Source organism: Homarus americanus, unplaced genomic scaffold, assembly GCF_018991925.1.
Source record: "Homarus americanus isolate GMGI-L3 unplaced genomic scaffold, GMGI_Hamer_2.0 scaffold27898, whole genome shotgun sequence".
Lineage (NCBI taxonomy): Eukaryota > Metazoa > Arthropoda > Malacostraca > Decapoda > Nephropidae > Homarus > Homarus americanus.
The window spans coordinates 278,230-300,082 of NW_024751366.1; the positions used below are offsets into that span (position 1 = coordinate 278,230).

The window sequence follows — 21,853 nt, forward strand, 5'->3', positions numbered from 1 at the left end:
ATTAAAAACAACGAAAACAGCTGATGTATGTAAACAATACGTCATCGCCGATAGGACATCACAGCAGTGGCACATTAAAACTAACCAATCACAGAGAGAAGAAACAGCTCGTGTAGAATTTACTAATGGCTGGATGTTGACTCGACAGTTCTCTCATTCACGAGTTTCAAGGGTGAGTCGCTTATGGGTTAGTTAGGGTGTCGTATAAGTGTGTGTGTGTGTGTGTGTGTGTGTGTGTGTGTGTGTGTGTGTGTGGTACTTGTATATATGTTGGTTGTGTCTGGGCAGATAAGAGTGGAGCGTGTGGTGGTGGAGAACGAGATACGCGACAACATACAAATGGCTATTATATCAGTCCCCCCCAGACCCACATTCTCAAACTGTCTATACGTTCATACAGTCTCTATGCCATTTATCCGGCATATATGTGTCGTTAAAGTTCGTCACCAAGAGAGAATTTGAATTAGGAGATTCTGAAGTTTCGGGTGTAGCAATTAGCCGAGTCTTAAAGTTTCCAGTTATAGAGATGTATTTGATGTTACGATTGTCTTTAGAATTTCTCGTAAGGTGAGACAAGCAGGTGCGTCGTGTCTCGAGGTTTTCAATTAGAAAGATATTTAACGTACGTAGCTTGGAGAATTTTCCTTCCTTCTCTCTCCTTTCCTTCTCTTCCTCCTCCTTCCTCCTTCCCCTCTCTCCCAACACCCCGGTCATTCTGAATGATATTACGTGAGGTTGGAAGCTTACCACCTCACCCTTAGGATAGCTTAGTTTTTATGTTAGGGTAGAACAGGATAGGATAAGTTAGCTAAGTTGGTTTAGGAGGTAGTAGGGTAGGATAGGGAGGTTAGGTTAATCTTGAGTGAAGTAACCGGTGCCTCATCTTCACATGATCCCTTGAGTACAGTCAGTTAGATGCGTTCTCACGTCCCCACTCAAAGGCAAATTTATCGGGAACCTCTGAGCATCTGTTCCCGGGTCACGTATTTAGCCAGAGTCGTCCACAGGAGGTAAATGCTTATCTGGCAACACGACCTAGTATTGCCACCTCAGGCCTGACATATGCGATGCTCGTCCTTCACGTGGTACTTATCTTTTTCCCTGTCGGGGCGTGTGGGTACTAGCCAACAGTAGTGTAGATGGGTATTAGTATAAGTGTTTGTGTTTATTTGCTTTTTGTGTTTGTAAGTTTTTCTGTATTAAGTTTTGTTATTCCTGTATTTTTATATATTTTTTTCCTGTATAAAATATTGCGGTGAGAGTTGTGGGAGTAGTCTTGACATGTTTCTTTTATCTCCCAGACAGGTCGTGGGCTGGGAGGCGTGGCTGTGTCAAGAGGCCCCCACTAGTGTTATATTCTGGTTCATGACACACAGACGTCCTACCCCAACCCACACACTCAAATATCGAGACTGGAGCGGCGTTATGAGGTGTCCAGTTAGTGACAGTGTGTGAGTGTGGGCGAGCCAGTTAGTGCAGTGACTGGTGACTGGAGGGTGAAGTGAGGGGCAGGACTGTTGGTAATAGGTTCAGCCCTGTGCTCCTGCCACCACTTAACTGTCAAGAGTTTTGTTATTATCATCACTTACCATCACTACCACCAATAATTACCCTCATCATCACCATTCACTACACTCACCACTACCGCCACCACTACCCATCACAATCAATCATTCACCTTCACCACTACCACAAGAATCAACCAATCCCTCAATTAACCTAGTCTCCCACTTCCAACACTACCAGAATCATTCACTATTTTAAACAGTATCACCACCACCATAAGAGTCAGTCTGGCCTCACCACCACCACCACCACCACCACCACTCACCACCACCACCCCCCACCCACTACTACTACCACCACCACTACTACTACCAGTCTCCACCACCCTCACCACACCACCCACCACCACCACCACTACTACTACTACCAGTCATCCACCACCCTCACCACCACCACCTCACCCACCACCACCACCACCACTACTACCAGTCATCCACCACCTCCACCACCACCACTACTACTACTACCAGTCATCCACCACCCCTCACCACCACCACACCACTACACCACAGTCATCCACCACCCTCCACCACACACACTACAGTCATCCACCACCCTCACCACCACCACACTACCACCACCACCACTACTACCAATACTACCAGAATCGGCCATCGCCACAAAATTTGGCCATTACCTTCACCAACATCAGACGTAAGTCAGATTTCCCCACCAACATCACCGTCAGTCAGTGCCCCTACTATTACAGCCACCACCACTACCACCTGCCCCACCACCACTACCACTGCTAGCACCACCACCACCTGCACCAACCATCAGCTACCAGGGCACCTTTTCATCATCAATATTGCCCTAGTAGCCTCACCAGCCAGGTCCCTCCACCATTACCAACACCACGGCGACCACCACCAAGATCTTCAACGACCTGACCTCGGAGGGGGCAGGGTCTTGCGAGCTGACGCAGGTCCAGCACTACAATGACCTGGCCCGCTCCAAGACCACCAACATGGATTCCGGCAAGAGGAACGTCACAGACCACACGGAGAAGAACAAACTCAAGGACTCGACCAAAGATAAACTTGTCAACAAAGAGACGGACAAGTTCACCAAGAAGGGAGGAGCGGTGGAGAAGAAGGAGACGAAGAAGAGTGACAAGGGCCGGAGGGGATTGAGTCTTAGCCTCAAGAGATCCAACTTCTGGAACACCTTACACAACAAGACTCTCGAACTGCCAGAGAGACTTCGCAGGGACGAACGTAAGCTGGTCAGGGTGAGTAACTCTTCCTTCTTGTTGTTTCTTTCATCGCTAGTGGCTTCTTCTTTCTTATCTCTTGGCTTCTTCTTTCTTATCTCTTGTTTCTTTTTCTATTACTACTTCTTGCTTCTTCTTCTTCCTGTTTCGTCTTCCTCTTTACTGCTTGAAGACGCTCCAGCTGCCAGAGTCAGTAAGCAGGGAGGGAAGGAGAGCAGGTAGTTCATGGCCAGTACCTACCCTGACCTTGATAATGTCTCTTTCAAGGTCGTTCGCCCCCTTCTCCTCCCCCTCTCATCATTATCATCTCCTTTATTCTTCATTGTATTTTTTCTCCATTTTTCCATCATTAATCTCTTCTGTTCTTCATTAATCTATTGGCATCACTTTTTTAGACTCCCCCCAGCAAGTATCTTTAATTGTACCCTATATACGTCAACCCTCTTTCTCCTCCTTCTCCTTGTCTTTCTTTCCTCTTCCCCTCCTCCTCCTCCTCATTGTCTCTCTTCCCTCTTCCCCTCCTCCCCCTTTTTCCCTCTTCTTCTCACCAGGTTTATTTAATTACGGAAAATTTACAGAGTTTTCCACTATAATCTGAGATGATACCAAGTTATATACTGGAGCCTGCAGGTAATGTGACTCTTACGGACTCATTCACTGACTCAAACCACTGACTTACACTACTGACTCACGTTACCGAATAACTCATCGTAACGTCAGTCAGTAAAGTATAATGTGAGTTAGTAACGAAAGTCAGAGAGAGAGAGAGACCGAAGAGAAATAAAAAGACAAAGGAAGGAAGAATGATGAAAAAATGACAGACGAGTGAGACAGATAAATGGTGCATGAAGGGGAGGCCACCAGGGGGGGGGGGGGGGGGGTCATCGGGGAAACACGTCTGGCAGTGGTGTACATTGCTTCAGATATACGATAATGTTGCCAGTTACAGTTTCAAAAGGACACTAAAAAAAGATTCACAATGGATTTTCTTGTGTTAAATTATCAGTGAACTACAGATTAAACTCCCCATTTAAGAGAGGTAGACGACAAGAAACTTCCTGGTAAGATTTGTTTTGTTTTTATATATCCAGGACTGTCAGGACACGAGTGAGAGAAAGATACAAACAGGAATTATCGTACACTAGGGTTGTTGCATCTCAGTGTAAACAAACTGATTGGAAATGTCGTTTATGGAAATGTAAGTTATTTTTTTGGTTTTTTGTATAAAGGTATTTCTGTGTTCTGTTGGAGGTGGATTGAAGTGGATGGTGGTGATTATGATGAATGGTGTGTGGTTAGTGAATGATTTGTTAATAGTGGTTAGCGTGGTGGTTGTTGTGATGGTTAGTGGTGATTTGTTAATAGTAGTTAGTGGTGGTTGTTGTCTAGTGGTTAGTGGTGGTTGTTGTAGTGGTTAGTAGTGGTTGTTGGCTAGTGGTTAGTGGTGATTTGTTGATAGTAGTTAGTGGTGGTTTGTTAATGAGTGAAAGTTAGTGGTGGTTGTTGGCTCGAGTGGTTAGTGGTGGTTGTTGGTAGTAGTTGAGTAGTCGGTTGTTGTTGGTATAGTGGTTGAGTGGTGGTTGTTGGTAGTAGTGGTTAGTGGTGGTTGTTGGTGGTAGTGGTTAGTGGTGGTTGTTGGTAGTGGTTAGTGGTGGTTGTTGGTAGTGGTTAGTGGTGGTTTGTGGTAGTGGTTAGTGGTGGTTTGTTGGTAGTGAGGTCAGTGGATGGATTTGTTGGTAGTGAAGTCAGTGGTGGTTGTTGGTGATGGTTAGTGGTGGTTGTTGGTGGTAGTTAGTGGTGGTTTGTTGGTAGTGGTTAGTGGTGGTTGTTGGTAGTGGTTAGTGGTGGTTGTTGATAAGTGGTTAGTGGTGGTTGTTGGTAGTAGTTAGTGGTTATTGTTGGTGAGTGGTTAGTGGTGGTTGTTGGTAGTGGCGGTTTAGTGGTGGTTGTTGGTAGTGGTTAGTGGTGGTTGTTGGTATTGGATGTCGTCTAACCCCCCACCCCAGTCTAACTTTGGTAGGGGAATTTGTGCGTGTGTGTGTGTGTGTGTGTGTGTGTATGTGTGTGTGTGTATGTTGGGTCCGTCGTTCGCTATGCATGTAAACTACCAACGAGATTAATACTCTTATCGACAAGGCTAGACCGTCCACTCCTTCGGCCCAGTAATTCACTTCTCTCCCAATTTCTGCCTTTATCATATTTTCTCTTTGTTTATCTTCCTTCATTATTGTTTTCCTCTCTCCCCCTCACCCATCCTTCTCTCCCCCTCACCCATCCTTCTCTCCCCTCACCCATCCTTCTCTCCCCTCCCACCCATCCTTCTCCCCTCACCCATCCTTCTCTCCCCTCACCCATCCTTCTCTCCCCTCACCCATCCTTCTCTCCTAACATCCTTCTCTCCCCCTCACCCATCCTTCTCTCCCCTCACCCATCCTTCTCCCCTTCACCCATCTTCTCTCCCCCTCCACCCATCCTTCTCTCCCCTCACCCATCCTTCTCTCCCCCCTCACCCATCTCCCCTCATCATCCTTCTCTCCCCCTCTCCCCCATCCTTCTCCCTCCCTCACCCATCCTTCTCTCCCCCCTCACCCATCCTTCTCTCCCCCTTCACCCATCCTTCTCTCCCCTCACCCCTTCTCTCCCTTCACCCCATCCTTCTCTCCCTACCCATCCTTCTCCCCCTCACCCCACCCTTCTCTCCCCCTCACCCCACCCCTTACCTCAAGCCCATCCAGAATGCTTCCATCCTGTCGTGTCTCGCTGAGTAAAATTTTAAGTCACTGACGTCGTGTCAGTCACTGAGAACTCTGCAGTAAATGAACTTGTTGTACAGGTGTGTGTAACTTTGTGCAGGGTTGTGTGTTGTTGTACAGGTGTGTGTAACTTTGTGCAGGGTTGTGTGTTGTTGTACAGGTGTGTGTAACCTTGTGCAGGGTTGTATAAACTTGTTTTAAACATGTGAACTTAAATCACTAGGTGTGTGTGTGTGTGTGTGTGTGTTTGTGTGTGTGTGTGTGTGTTTGTGTGTGTGTGTGTTTTGTGTGTGTGTGTGTGTGCTAACTTGTAGGTCTATTCCTCACCCCCACTCTATTCAGGAGACAGGTGGAGCATCCCCTCGCGTGCTCTCGGGTAATAAAGGTAAATTAAAGTCGTCTCCAGACACCCACGTCCTCTTCCACCTGACTCTACGGGGCGTTTCTGTCGCGTAAATCCGGATTGACAGGCGGATTTTTCTGAATACGTATTGACAGGTGGAATTTTAAAGGGCGTATATTGTTTGAGTTTGTCTGCTGTTGTTACTCACCATTTTCTTCCACTTCCTTTGGTGTTGTGTCTTCAACCCCTCATCCATCAGAGGTATGGGAGTGAAGACAAAGAGATTGATAACTAAAGAAGACAACAATTGGATAGATTATTTTTGTAATGTTTTGGTCTTGTTTCCCATCTCTCAGGTGCCGCGTCTTCAGATCTGGCTCAGTACAGACCAGCAACCCAAAGAACCTCCCCCTGAGGAACACCAGGTTCTTAATAACACCAGGGAGCCTCTACCCAAGTGAGTACCCTGTGAGGTCAAGGTCAGGTCAGGTAATATATAGTGCCAGAGTATCACACAACCAGTAACAGTGCCACATTGGAGGTAACTCATTAGTGTTATACAGGAGCTCAGAGGTGTACTTGACTCTTTCCGTCACATGATAGTGCCAGCAGGTGCCTGAGTCAGGTGAGTGAGTGCCAGCATTTTTTCCTCTACCTGGGAATTTAGTGCCTAGCTCCCGTTATGAATATTTCCTTCCCTCGGCGCCTGTGTTAGTTCCCTGCTGGCTGGGAGACTCAGACAAGGAAACAAACAGACAGGGATATGCAGACAGACAGACCGGGGGAAACAGATAGACAGACAAACAGACGGGGAAACAAATCTAGGCAACAGGGAAACAGACGAACAGATAAGCAGCAGGGAAACGGACGGACAGACAGACAAACAGGGAGACACAAACAGGAAGTGAGGGACAGAGGGAGGAAGTGACAGTCGGATAAATGGAAATTACAGAAAGATGGAGACAGACAGGTAAAGTACTGAAAAAGACAGATAGCTATACTATCCTGACAGACTGACAGACAGATGGATATATAGAAACGGACAAAATGACAGGCAGACGTATAATGAAAAGACAGAACTGAGGGAAAATTATATATATTTTTAGTTGTGCCGTCGTGTGTGTGTGTGTGTGTGTTCTTAACCCCCGTCCGTAGACCCCTAACATCCGTCCGTAGGTCCCTAACATCCGTCTGTAGGCCCTTAACATCCGTCCGTAGGCCCTTAACATCCGTCCGTAGGTCCTTAACCCCCGTCCGTAGGTCCTTAACCCCCGTCCGTAGGCACTTAACCTCCAGAACATCGACCCTGTTGGCGGTAGGTCGTCCCCTCGGGTACACTTACTGTAGAAGGTGGCGGCGGGCAGGAGAGAGGAGCTTGAGCTGTTATCTTGATTACCACCACAGCCACCACCACAGTCATCACCACAGTCACCACCATAGTTACCACTACACTCACCACCACAGTCACCACCACTCACCACCATAGTTACCACCACAGTCACCACCAGTCACCACCACCTCACCACCATAGCCCACACAGTCACCACCGCCACCACAGCCACCACCACAATCACCACCACAGTCACCACCACTCACCACCACCACAGTCACCACCACAACCACCACCACAATCACCACCACAGTCACCACCACTCACCACCACAGTCACCACCACAGCCACCACTACAGTCACTACCACAGTCACCACCACACTACCACCACAACCACCACAGGGTCGTCTGGTGAGTGACCGTGGTGAGGTGCCGTGGTGGTGGAGCCAATTGTATCGTCATGGTGGTGTAATGTGAAGTAGGACTGAGGTATGGATGATCATATTGCCAGGCGGTGGTGCAATGAGGTGTGTGTGTGTGTGTGTGTGTGTGTGTGTGTGTGTGTGTGTCGCATCATTTGGATTGGCCTTGTTTTTACCGAGAGAGAGAGAGGTGGGAGAAGAGAAAGAAGAAAGGAGTAAAGAAGAGAGAGAAAGAAGAGAAAATGAGAGAGAGTAAGAAACAGTTCATGATATCATCAACAAGATATATTCGATGCCACACGTAGTAACAGCCAATATATCTGCCCAGGTCTCATAACACACAACCACCACCACCCACCACCACCACCACCACCACCACCACCCACCACCCACCATCACTACCCCACCCACCACACACCACCACCACCACCACCACCACCACCACCAACCACCACTACCACCACCCACCACCACCACCACCACCATCACCCAACACCACCCACCATCACACCACCACCACCCACCATCCACCACCCACCACACTACCACCACCCACCACCACCACCACCACCACCACCACCACCACCACCACCACCACCACCACCACCACCCCACCATCACCACCACCGCCCACCATCACTACCACCACACCATCACCACCACCACCACCCACCACCATCACTACCATCACCACCACCACCACCACCCACCATCACCACCACCACCACCACCACCACCCACCACCACCACCACCACTACCACCACACCACCACCACTCCACTACCACCACCCACCACCACACCACTCACCCCCCACCCACCACCACCCACCACCACCCACCACCACCACCACCACCCACCACCCACCACCCACCACCACCACCACCCACCACCACCACCACCACCACCCCACCCACCACCACCACCACCACCACCACCACCACCACCACCACCACCACCACCACCCACCACCACCACCACCACCCACCACCACCCCCACCCACCACACACCCACCACCACCCACCACCACCCCCACCACCACCACCACCACCACCACCACCACCACCACCACCACCACCACCACCACCATCACCCACCATCACCCCCCACCCCACCACCACCCACCACCCACCATCACACCCCACACCACCACCACCACCACCACCACTACCACCCACCATCACCCACCACCACCACCAACAGAACACTCACCTTTACCCTCACTCACTTACGTCCTGGTAATTATCCCAATACCCGTAATTTACCTCCCCAAAAACACGGGATAACACACCTCACATCATCATCCTTTTTTAAAACCATGTCGTGAAATAAGGTCAGACAGGGCCATTGATCCCGGGAAGAGGGTCATTAAGACAGGTGGACGGTTTCATGCGTGTAGTTTCAAATTTTTACCGAGTTAACTATCGGAGAACATTATCGCGAATTACGACAAACAACCATTACGTTGAATGCTTCCTGCCAAAATAAAAACTATAGCTGGGATTATAATTACATGTAGTTTTGTAGTGTACCAGTTAACGTTCAAAGAATGGGAAACTATGTGTAAAAGGTAAATATAGTAATTTTTATAGTTTTCCCGTGGTGATGAGGTGTACTGACCTCACTAGAGGAAAGATCACGGCAGGCTTAGCTCCCTGGTATTAATTGTCAGTAATGGCTAGTGCTACTGGTGAACAGGGCTGTGCCCTTCAGAGGGCCGAGTTAGAGAGGGCCAAGGAAGAAATCTTGGAATTAAAGAAAGTGATAGCGAGGATGGAGGAAGAAACGAGACAAGGAAAGTCCGTGTCTGACGAAAGCTCAGGCGAATGGAAGGTTGTGAGGAGAGGGACGACCAAACTGGTGGTGAAAAAACACACCAAGCATACGACAACAACAGCTAAGTGTAGCAACTCTTTCAGTCCTTTGATAAACGAATTGGACGTTAGCATAGTCAGGGACAAGGCTGACAAGGAAGGTACGAAAACCTTAATTGTTGGCGATTCCCAGGTATTGTACCTGAACAGAGCTTTTTGTGGTAAAAATAAAAATAGGATGAGGGTGTGTTTGCCAGGAGCTAGGGTGGGGGATATAGTTGACAGGATGGACAATATCTTGTCTGGTAATGGGAACAAACCCATTATTTGCTTTAGTGCAGGAGGCAATGATATTGGCCTGTGTAGGAGTGAGGAGCTTCTTGATAAGTTCAAGACAGCTATAAAATGTATTAGGTCGAAGGGAGGGATCCCTATCATATTTGGTGTCCTGCCTAGAAGGAGAGTTGGCAATAAATGGTTGTCAACGGTCGTCTTGACAGATATTGCAAAGCAATATCAGTCCCATTCATTGACAACTGGGACAACTTCTACGGCAGAAGGGACCTTTATACTAGGGATGGGGTGCATCTGTTTAGGGATGGGGGTGGCAACCGTGGCTGGCTCTCTCGAGAGGGCAGTTCAAAAGATGTAGAAGTCATTAAACTTCTAGGAGAACATACGAGCACGGGGGTGGAGGAGACTGCAGTGGGAGTGGGTAAACAAAGTGAAAGGTTACAAGGAAATAGTGCTAGGAATTATGACAAAACTAAATTAGGCAGGGAGTTAAAACCTAAACGCGACAAAGAGAGGACTCAGAACACTATTAACTTAGCTGTCTACTACGCAAACTATAGAAGTATGAGAAACAAAATGGATGAAATCAGGGCATTGGTATGTACTGAAAAAATCTATATAATAGCATTTCACCGAAACATGGATTAACCTAGACTCACGTGAGTTACCTGTCGAATACCAAATTGTAGGTTACAAATTATTACCAAGGTATTCAAACTATCCAACCAGGAGCAAACTCGTAACAATGGTTTAAATTAGACAAATTTAGATTTAGGTGCGAAATAGGTAAACATTGATTTGGAAAGAGTAGTGGACGAGTGGAACAAGTTACCAAATATCATCATTAACTCGAATACGCTGGATAGCTTCAAACATAGGTTGGATGGCTATATGAGCAATAGGGGTTGGGTGTAAACGGGACTGCCAAGTATGGGCCAATAGACCCACTGCAGTTTCCTCCATTCTTATGTTCTTATGTTGTGTTCGGATGGTGGGTGTGACTTAGATAAATATAAATACCCAATGTTGTGGTAATATAATTATTAGTTAATGCTGATTATAGCCGTACTAATTGTTAGTAATAAAACTGGAAAGTTTTTGTTTTATACTAATGATTGTAAAACGTCGAACGCGTGAATTTTAAGGTAGCAAGCCTGATGGGTACGGTAGCGGGTGGGCAGGAGGGACTGACTTGGTGATGGTCTGTTATCACACGACAAACACCGGAATCATTTGTGCTACTGGACTGGACTTCCACCCAAGTATATCCTGGGTTGCTGCTTTATGAGTGCTGTATTATCTAACATTATGGGATAAACTATGTGTTGTGTGATGAGACAATCTCAAAACTACTGTAACAGCATTATCCCAACACAAGCCTCCACGTAGTCAATCTTCTGTTAAAACTAAGTAAGTAGTTTTACAGTTCAATATATTTTGTTGATTAGCCGAGTATCTTGAAACATTCTATCAGTATTGGGTATTGCTGTTTAGGATGTGTAAAGCTATTTATACTAGTTTTAATGTTTTGTTTTATAATTTCGGCCATAAAAAGTCTTCAAATATAGCCAGCCTGGGAATGTCATACATTGGTATCGTGTGGTGGTTCATATTATGATCTGAGTAGAGGCTAAAGGCGGCCAGTTATTGGAGGAGGCAGTAGTGTTTATTTATATAACATTTGATGGTTTGACCTATGACGTAAATTTGAAACACAGACTCCACTACTAAGAATTATTTACTTAATTTCTATCAGATTAGGTTCATGTATGAGAGGCCCAGTTATCGTAGGCGTCGATGTTTAAGGGTAAATGACCTATATACAGTATTAGCTGCTCCTGTTAGTTAAGTTAATTAGGCTAAGTGGGGGTTAATTTAGGTTGTTTTGTCTGGCCTTACATGAGTCTTTCGTTAATTGGACTGTGACGTGGAGTGTTGCGGAAGCTCGCTGACAACAACCCCCAGTGTACGTTAAGTGATTGTCTCCAGCGAATTCTCCATTTTTACTCTTAGGTCAAGTTATTGCTCTTGTTCTTGTTTTTAATTATTCATGGCTGTTCATTGCTGTTTTTTTTCACTTGACAAATCTGTGTCCAGTAAAACAATTGACAGTGCCATAAAATTTCAAAACCCTTATATTGCATCAACAAAATTGTAAGAATGCACGCGAGCGTTACTGATGAAAACGTGGCAGATTTATCACGAACTAAAAACAGAAAAATAATCTTATTTCGGTCGATATTTGGTGTTAACTGAGCATAATACACTACGTACTGTACTTTACACATACTGTATAATCCTTTTATGTCACTTTCGGTAATCCCAATAGTTAACGAAGAATCTCTCGTTTAATAGTCGTGGACGAACTTCTGATAAGGTCCCATTCATCTCTCATAAATTTTGTACGTTCTTATTTAGTTTTGTTTCCGAAATTGATTGTTTTTAAAAAGGTTATGGCTTTGTCATTTGTTTTGAAAGTTGTGAAATTCAACGGCATAACTAGAAAGTCATGGGAAACCACCGATCTTGTTATTGTTTAATTTGCGGATTTTGTTCAGACTCTCACGATAATGTAACCCCTTGTGCTACGACTACAGTATGCGTTTAATTACGGTACAGTCTCCGTGCAATATTTTAGACGTTATTTAAGATGCCAGTTTTGTGTTATTGTTGAAGTTAGTTAGTGGAACTCGTTTTCTGATCTTAAATGAAGAGTGAAGCGTCTCTGTCATCACAACAAGACCAGTAGTTTTGTTTGGCTGATCCTTGCCTCCTCTGACCCTGGCTGTGAGTGAAGACGAGGTCAGTTGTCCACACACACACACACACACACACTCACCACCAGTCATCCTTATTATAGTGTTTCTTTTTACATGTCTTCATGTTGCCGTTATTTTATTGTACTTGTTTTTTTATATGTTTGTGTGATGTTATCCTTATTATTGCTGTTTTTACCATAACTATTAATATTATTGTTATTGTTAATATTTGCTAGTTTTGTTACAATCATTTTTATCGACGTCACCAAGCAGACCTAAACACACACCATCTTTATCTAAACAACAAACACCACACACGCCCAGCACATCACAACTGACATGTAAGAAAAATAAATTTGGCAACTCCAGGACGAGAGTTGTCGGGTACTGTAATATCGACAGGAGACGAGGGAGGCGACACGTCCGCCTGATAGTGTCACCAATGACATGACAGAAGGGTGTTGCTATTGTGTCACCCGCTCGATAATGATACACCTTGCTAGTGGGGAAGAGGACCTGATACTTGAAGCTGTAGCAGTACCTGACACTTGAAATTGTAGCAGTACCTGACACTTGAAGCTGTAACACTACGTGACACTTGAAGCTGTAACACTACCTGACACTTGAAGCTGTAACACTACCTGACACTTGAAGCTGTAACACTACCTGACACTTGAAGCTGTAACACTACCTGATACTCGAAGCTGTAAGAGAACCCGAGACCTGTGACCTGAAGTGGCTGCACACACACACACACACACACACACACACACACACACACACATTAATTTCTCTTTCCTTCTGCTTTCTCCTCTGCTTTGTTTTATCCCTTACAGACTCCTCCGCCACCTCCTTCAGTTACTCTCCGCCTCTCCACCCCATAACAATGTCTCCTAGTGTCTCTTCGTACGTGTCTGTCTTGTCGTCCGTCTCTAACTGTCCCTCCGTCACGTCCGTCAGTCAGTCAGTTGTGTGAGTGTGTGTCCGTACTTCCATGTGTGTTTGTTCGGGTGGTGGGTTTTAATTAAGGCAGGCCAGGTGTGGTCATGTACCTGGAGAGATGTTGTCTAGTGCACCTACTGATGATGTTATTGATAACTCTATTAATAACTTGTACATCGTGATAACTATATAATTTCTATATCATAACTATATTAATTACTTCTGCATCATGATAACGTGCCGTAATGACTCGTGATATTTTTTTATTTATTCATATTTTTTTACACACTTTCTGCCATCCCCTCACAACAGAATTTCATCCGTTCAGTCATTCATATGTGTCGACTTGTAACTTAATCCTATTTTCACGTATTCTTCTTTTTCCTGACGTTTATTCTTTTTTTTTTTTTACTTTTTTTCTTGGTGGTTCTGTCTTCCTCTACACTGAACGAGTAAATTGTCCGCCATAGTAACTCGCATCTATCTCTCTCTCTCTCTCTCTGTGGTACTGTGGGGGGCTTTTGATATGAGAGGTGTACACGGTGTTTACAAGCATCAGAGGGTAGTCAGTAAACACAAACACCAAGGGCCACTCTGTAAACCCAACCATCAAGGGCCACTCTGTAAACCCAACCATCAAGGGCCACTGTAAACACAACCATCAAGGGCCACAACCATCAAGGGCCACTCTAAACACAACCATCAAGGGCCACTGTAAACCCAACCATCAAGGCCACTCTGTAAACACAACCATCAAGGGCCACTATAAACCCCATCAAGGGCCACTATAAACCCAACCATCAAGGGCCACCCAACCATCAAGGGCCACTATAAACAACATCAAGGGCCACTATAAACACAACCATCAAGGGCCACTCTGTAAACACAACCATCAAGGGCCACTATAAACACAACCATCAAGGGCCACTATAAACACAACCATCAAGGGCCACTCTGTAAACACAACCATCAAGGGCCACTATAAACACAACCATCAAGGGCCACTATAAACACAATCATCAAGGGCCACTATAAACACAATCATCAAGGGCCACTATAAACACAACCATCAAGGGACTTTCTAAACACCGTGTTCACATCAGCTCAGAGCCGCGGGATACCCTCAGGAAGGAAAACTTAACTCAGAATTTAATCACCGAACGAGAGATCTACCTGCGTTAGGCCCTCACAGCCATGAACACGTCGGTGGTATTTATACTGCAAGTTACGTCCGTTAATAATAAATCCTCTTAACTGAAGCTTTTAGTGTAATAATTCATCGACTTGGGACACACAAGGCTTACAGCTGAAACAGTGGACAGTGATGGAATTTCAGTGGTAAGTGAAAATTAGGTACCTCAGTTTATTTCCCCTTAGAAGATTAACTACCCTAAGACTAATCTAACCTACTCTAACCTAACCTAACCTAACCAAATGCAAACTAACGATCTAACCTAATTGTCTCTCATCCAGGTAGTATTAAGGTGAAATAAACTGAGTTAGGTTATAATTTTCACACGCTCTGAGACGTTTTCTATATGGCCATTGTTGCTATGGAAAATATTAAACGTTCGGGTATTTGGGGAGCTGGAGTCAAAGTCAGAGCCGTGAATAGAAAATATGATAGAGATCAGTGTAGGAACAGAAGGGATAGCGGGCTGTGGGGCTGTAATCCTGGGGTCTTAGTGTGAACGTGTGGCAGCCGTTACCTCAGATAGAAGTGTACACGCCAGCCCCCACACAGGTGTTTTCTCTCTCTCTCTCTCCCTCTCTCTCTCTCTCTCTCTCTCTCTCTCTCTCTGTGGTCATTTTGTTGGAATTGTTTTGAATACATTTATCGGGTCATATGAAGTTGATTATACGTAAGATGATCTTCATTAACGCTAACCTGACCAAACTTAATCTCCTCTAACCTAACCTAAATCAGTAAACATTCGGGGAGGAGGAGGAGTTGGAGGAGGATGAGAGTAAGAGGAGGATGAGAGGAGGAGGATGAGAGTAAGAGGAGGATGCGAGGAGGAGGAGGAGGAGGAGGAGGATGAGAGTAATAGGTGGATGAGAGGGAGGAGGAGGAGGATGAGATAAGAGGGGATGAGAGTAAGAGGAGGATGAGGAAGAGGGGGGATGGAGAGGAGGAGGGAGGAGGAGGATGAGAGTAAGAGGTGGATGAGGAGGAGGATGAGAGTGAGAGGGGATGAGAGTAAGAGGAGGTTGAGAGAGAGGGGGATGAGAGGAGGAGGAGGATGGGAGTGAGGGATGAGAGGAGGATGAGAGAAGAGGAGGATGAGAGGAGGAGGATGAGAGGGAGAGGTGGATGAGAGTGGGAGGGTAGGAGGAGGATGAGGAGGATGAGGGTGGAGGAGAGGAGGAGGAGGAGGATGAGAGGGAGGAGGAGATGAGAGGAAGAGAGGAGAGAGGAGGAGGAGAGAGCAGAGGGAGGATGAGGAGGAGGAGGAGGATAAGAGGAGGATGAGAGTAATAGGTGGATGAGAGGAGGAGGAGGAGGATGAGAGTAAGAGAGGATGAGAGGAGGAGGTTGGAGGAGGATGAGAGTAAGAGGAGGGTGAGAGTACGAGGAGGATGAGAGGAGGAGGAGGAGGAGGAGGAGGAGGATGAGAGTAATGGGTGGATGAGAGTAAGAGGAGGATGAGGTAAGAGGATGAGAGTAAGAGGAGGATGAGAGTAAGAAGAGGATGATAATAAGAGGTGAAGGAGGGTGAGGGGTCAGCCATTCTACTGATGGTCGTGGATCTTCACCCGTGATTGGTGTCTGTCCTTCCTCTTTAGGTCTAACTTCATGTGACCTCTCTCTCTCTCTCTCTCTCTCTCTCTCTCTCTCTCTCTCTCTCTCTCTCGTTGGCCCGTTTACGTGTTGTCTGCTGCGTCCATCTATCTGTCAGCCTGATAGTTATAACCTGGAGAGGAAGAGTACACACACACACACACACACACACACACACACTTGCTTGCTTATGGCAGTCCACCTAAGTCGCTGACGACGTTGCTCCAGATGAGATGACTGATGAGTTATGTGTTATTCCTCTGATGCCACCGTAGATGACTGGAGTCCAATCCTGGAGGCGCAGATCTTGTTGCATAGGTGACAGGGATGTTGTTCACTGAGAGGAATTATGCCTTGAGCCCTCTGATGTTGTTGGGCTCGTTTAGTAGCTCTCTTTTGGTTCAGTGAGGTATCAAGTGTTTCCCCTCCTCGATGGCATGTTGAGCGCCATAAGGAACGATCCCAGGCTCGTTGCTCCCGTGAATTTGGTTGGATATTGCAGCACTTGAGTAGAGTTTTAGAGTGGTCCTTATATCTCTTTTTCTGTCCTCCCGCCGAGCGGTTTCCATGTGAGAGCTTGCCAGATAATATTAGTCTTGGAAGCCGGTGGTCTGGCACCCTGATAACAGGTCCAAGCCAGCGCAAGTGTCTTTTAGCTAGCATGGTTTCAATGCTGGTCGTGTTTGAGCGACGATATAGTTCTTCACGAGTCATTCTATCTTCCCAGGGTATTCCAAAGATACGCTTAAGGCATCTAGTGTGGAAGTTTTCCAGCATTTGGAAAATGCATATAATAATGTAGATATACAGACCGCGAGATAAACTGCAGTCTTCGATCCATATTTGAGGTCATTCTTGAGAAAGACTCTTGTTCTCAAACGTCCAAATGCAGCTGAGGCTAAATTGATTCTGGTTTGAATTTCCATATACAGTGAGGAGGTGGGTGTGAGAGTGCTACCAGGGTACTTAAACTGGTTTACTATTTTGATAGGATCTCCATTAATGTAGAATTGTGGTGCTTCTTTTGGTGGAACAATGGGCTGGACAAAATCTCAGTCTTCTGGGTGTTAAATTGCAAACCAAGCGAGCTGTAAATACCAGAGATCACGTCCAGTGCATGTTGCAAAGATTCTCTGTTATGTGTCATTATTGCATAGTCATCTGCATACTGTAGTTCTATGACCTGAGTTGTTAAGGTCTCTGTGTAGGCTTCCAGACGTCTAATATTAAAAAGGCTACTGTCAAGACGGTACCGTATGCCCACACTTGCATTAGGCCCAAGGGCATTGGGTGAGAGTTGTGTGACAGCCAGCAAAAAAATGTTAAACAACACAGGTACCAGCACACAGCCCTGTTTTACGCCCATTTGGACACTAAATGGTTCTGACTGCACACCACCCACAAGTACCCGGGCTTGCATTCCATTCCACACACACACACACACACACACACACACACACACACGCGCGCGCCTCTCCTTGTTTCTTTCTGTGTTTGTTGTTTTTGTCTGCTCTCTGCCTCATTTAGCGCTGTTGTTGTTCTTCCATTAACTCTCTTCTCGTGTGTAAGTGGTAAGTGTTGGATCCTTAAAACCTCAGCCCCCAGAGTCACTTGTTTCCATAACCACTTACCAAAAATCCTACTACGCTTTATTACTTAACCTACTACAGTTGATCACTTACCCCCCAAAAAATCAGCTACTACTTCACATAAATCTACTTTAATATGCCACTTACAAAGATCTGCTTCAGTTTAATACGTAACAGAAGCCTACTACAGTTGATCACTTACAAAAATCTCCTACACTTTATTACTTAATGGAAATCTAATACACTTTATCACTTAATATCTACTACAATAATACTGATACTTATAAATATCTTCCTATAGTTTATTAAAATACTACACAATCTTACTTAACAGAAATATACTAGTAACAAAAGTTGACTATACTTTATTACTTTGCTTATGGTCATTCCACCCCTCAACCTCTCAACCTTCCATTCCCTCCACCCCCCCTCCCCCCTCCATTCCCTCCACCCCTCTTCCCCCCTTCATTCCCTCCACCCCTCCCCCTTCATTCTCCACCCCCCTCCCCCCTTCATTCCCTCCACCCCTCCCCCTTCATTCCCTCCACCTTCTATTCTCCCACCTTCACTCCACCTCTCATCCCTCCACTATCCACCTCCCTCCACCCTCTATCCTCTCCTCCTTTCACTCCTTCCCCTCCACCCTTCCCCCCCCCACCCTCCTCTTCTCAACTCTCCCTCCCCTCTTCCTTTTCCTTGCATTTTTTTTTGCTATACCTGTAGGTTTGTTTGGTTTTGGTCAGGTCAGGTCAGGACAGGACAGGACAGGTCAGGTCAGAACAGGACAGAACAGGACAGGTTAGGTTAGGTTCGGACAGGTCAGGTCAGGACAGGTTAGGTTAGGTTCGGTCAGGTCAGGTCAGGTTAGGTTAGGTTAGGTTAGGTTAGGTTAGGTTCGGACAGGTGTGTTGTCATTATCTCACTTAATCACTCGCCCATCTCTTCCCTTCACAGAAAATATTAAAATTATTCTTGTTCCCGCTTTCACGCCATCTCCCCCTTTCCATTTCCTCTCTTTATTTACACTTCGCCTCTTCCTTTTCATCTTCTCTTAGGATTTCGTTTCTCTTATTCCTTGTCTTCTCTTTCATCTACCTCCTTCCTCTCCCCTTCCGCTTGTACCTATCTCCTTTTTCTTCTTTCTTCAATCCCTCACTTCCTCTTTCCGGTTGTCTTGGTGTTTACCTTTCCATCTCCTCTCCCTCTTTTGATCTATTTGTTTCTACCTTTCCATATTCTCTCCTTCTGTTTGATGTTTCACCTTCATTCGTCTTTCTTCCAAGCCATCTCTTCTTATTCATCCCCTCTATTTCCTGTTCCATGTTCATTTATTCTCTCTCTCTCTCTCTCTCTCTCTCTCTCTCTCCCCTGCATTCCTTCCTTTCCGTCATTTCTCTGAACTCTTTTGTTTTACTTCTTTCGTTTTCTTTCCTTCCTTCCTTCCTTCCTTCCTTCCTTCCTCCCTCGCCGGGGTAAGTTGCTCTAGGCGGTCCCAGGTGGCCTTAGGTGACTTCAGTCGGTCCCAGATGGCTTTAGGTGGCTTCAGTCGGTCCCAGGTGGCTCCACAAGGTCCCAGGTAGCCCCAGATGGTTCTAGAGGGTCTTGGGTAGCTCTAGGTGACTCCAGATGGCGGTTTTAAATGGCTCCAGCTAGCTCTAGGTGACTCCAGGTGGCTCTAGATGGTGTTAAGTAGCTCTACTGTAGTTGGTCTTAGCTGACTCTAGGTGACTCCAATTTCTCTAGATGACTCCAGGTGGCTATAGATGGTTCTAGGTAGGTGGCTTTAGGAGGCAGTTCCTGAGAGACTAATAGGTGTGTGGGGGGGCGGGTAATAGAGGTGTTTGCATACGACCTGAAGTGGTATGCAAACAATTACAGTATACACAGGACGAATGCAAATAATACGAAGAAAATAATGAAGAAGAAGAAGAAGAAGATAGAAGAGAAAGAGAATAGAAAATCAAGTTAAAAATACAAAAAAAAAAACAATTCGACGAGAAGAAAAACATACAAACAGACAAATAATTACCCACTCCCACACAGGGCAAGAGGAGGAGGAGGTGTGGCGGGGAGGGGACTAAGAAACACTGGGCGCCATTATCAAGGTCTCAAATTTGAACAGCATTAGTGGCGTCTACCGTGTTTGTTCTTGGTGTACAATACGGCAGATGTCGAGCCGAATTATCCCCGTGTTTACATGATTAGTTGTGGCGGCGGCCGTTAGAGGTACGGGGAAGAGGAGACTTGTCATGGTCCTTGGTGCTTCTCCGACTTGAGGCTTTCATTGTGATGATTGAGAGAGAGAGATTCATTCATCATACACTACCCATGCAACCCCCCCCACACACACACACACATTCTACACAAACAAGACTAAACACAATATTTAATTGGGTGTTGCGTAACATTTTGTCGCCTCCTCTTGTGGGCCACACTAGAGGGGGCCATCAGAACCTCCCCGGGGCCACACACACACGCTATAGTTGGGCCACTTAATGGTGTACTGGGCCATCTCGGATTTAAAAAAAATACTGAGCGCTGTGACCTTGGCCTGATGCGTAGTGTGAAGGCGCTCTGTCTTTTATCTGTCTGTCTATCTGTCTGTCTGTCTGTCTCCCTCTGTCTGTCCGTTTGATGTTTCTCTATCCTTCTTTGTCTTTCTCTTTCTGTCTCTTTCTCTTTTCTTCTTTTTTGGACACACACACACACACACACACACACACACACACACACACACACGTCTAATAGCACAGTAATGAGCGCCATACGTCTTGGAGATCAGTCATTAGTCGATGCGGACATTTGGTTAGGTTAGGTTAGAAACTCTCCATCTTTATCTGGGTTACAAGTTATTAAGCTGCCAAATTAAACTGGTCCAAGATTTATTAAATTATCTCTTAAGTTTAAGGTATTTAAGACTACGTCATTATACCTTCATTACGTCACTATATCTCCATTACGTCACTATATCTCCATTACGTCACTATACCTCCATTACGTCACTATATCTCCATTACGTCACTATACCTCCATTACGTCCCTATATCTCCATTACGTCATTATACCTCCATTACGTCACTATACCTCCATTACGTCACTATACCTCCATTACGTCACTATATCTCCATTACGTCATTATACCTCCATTACGTCACTATATCTCCATTACGTCACTATACCTCCATTACGTCACTATATCTCCATTACGTCACTATACCTCCATTACGTCACTATATCTCCATTACGTCACTATACCTCCACTACGTCACTATATCTCCATTACGTCACTATATCTCCACTACGTCACTATACCTCCTTCTTCAGCTTCGCATGGCTCCAAACAAAATCAAGCTGGATAATTCTTGTGTTCGTTGAGTTTTATCATTCCTGTACGCCATTGTGGTGAAGGTGGGGTGAGTGGCAGGCGTTCAGAAAGGCGATCCACTCACGCCACTATTTTGTTCATAGTTAGTCTGGCGGAATCTCTCTCTCTCTCTCTCTCTCTCTCTCTCTCTCTCTCTCTCTCTCTCTCTCTCTCTCTCTCTCTCTCTCTCTCCGACCGTATTTAAAAAGTAGTTATGAATTTAAAGAAAATATATTTAATGAACGTGTTAATAACTATTGATGTTGAGAAGATGGAAGAGGGGAAGGGAGAGGAAGAGAGTAACCATGTGAGGGTTGAGGGAGAGAGAGAGGGGGGGGGGATGGGAGAGTGTTGGCGGAGAGAGATGATTGGGGAGTTGATACAGTAAGGCTAGGCTAGGTTAGGTTAGGTTAGGTTAGGTTAGGTTAGGTTAGGTTAGGTTTGGTTTTGGCCGTGACTCTGAAATATGCATAACAATACGCATTACTCTCGCCCCCGTAAAGAAAAAAAAAATCTGGTACGTTTGTGAATTGCATTTTTTTCATAACTGCGTCGAGACCACTATGTCTGTATCTATACATGGCCTGAGTTCAGTATGATCATGTATTCAACTGCGTTACCCCTGAAAAATGTCAAATTATCCCCTCGAGGGTAGTTTGTCCCTAATTGAGAAGCCGTGCA

The 21,853-nt window shown here is 45.7% G+C and overlaps 1 protein-coding gene across 1 annotated transcript in view; it reads left to right on the forward strand.

Moving 5' to 3' along the window:
• Positions 1-2,141: 2,141 nt before the first annotated feature.
• Positions 2,142-21,853, forward strand: part of LOC121854644 (probable serine/threonine-protein kinase tsuA) — a gene marked incomplete at its 3' end in the record, with an annotated part of 49,886 nt that continues 30,174 nt past the window's right edge. The window contains exons 1-2 of the mRNA XM_042349329.1: positions 2,142-2,797; positions 6,232-6,332. Of these exons, the coding sequence (XP_042205263.1) occupies positions 2,534-2,797; positions 6,232-6,332 (365 nt within the window). The remainder of the gene's footprint in view (positions 2,798-6,231; positions 6,333-21,853) is intronic.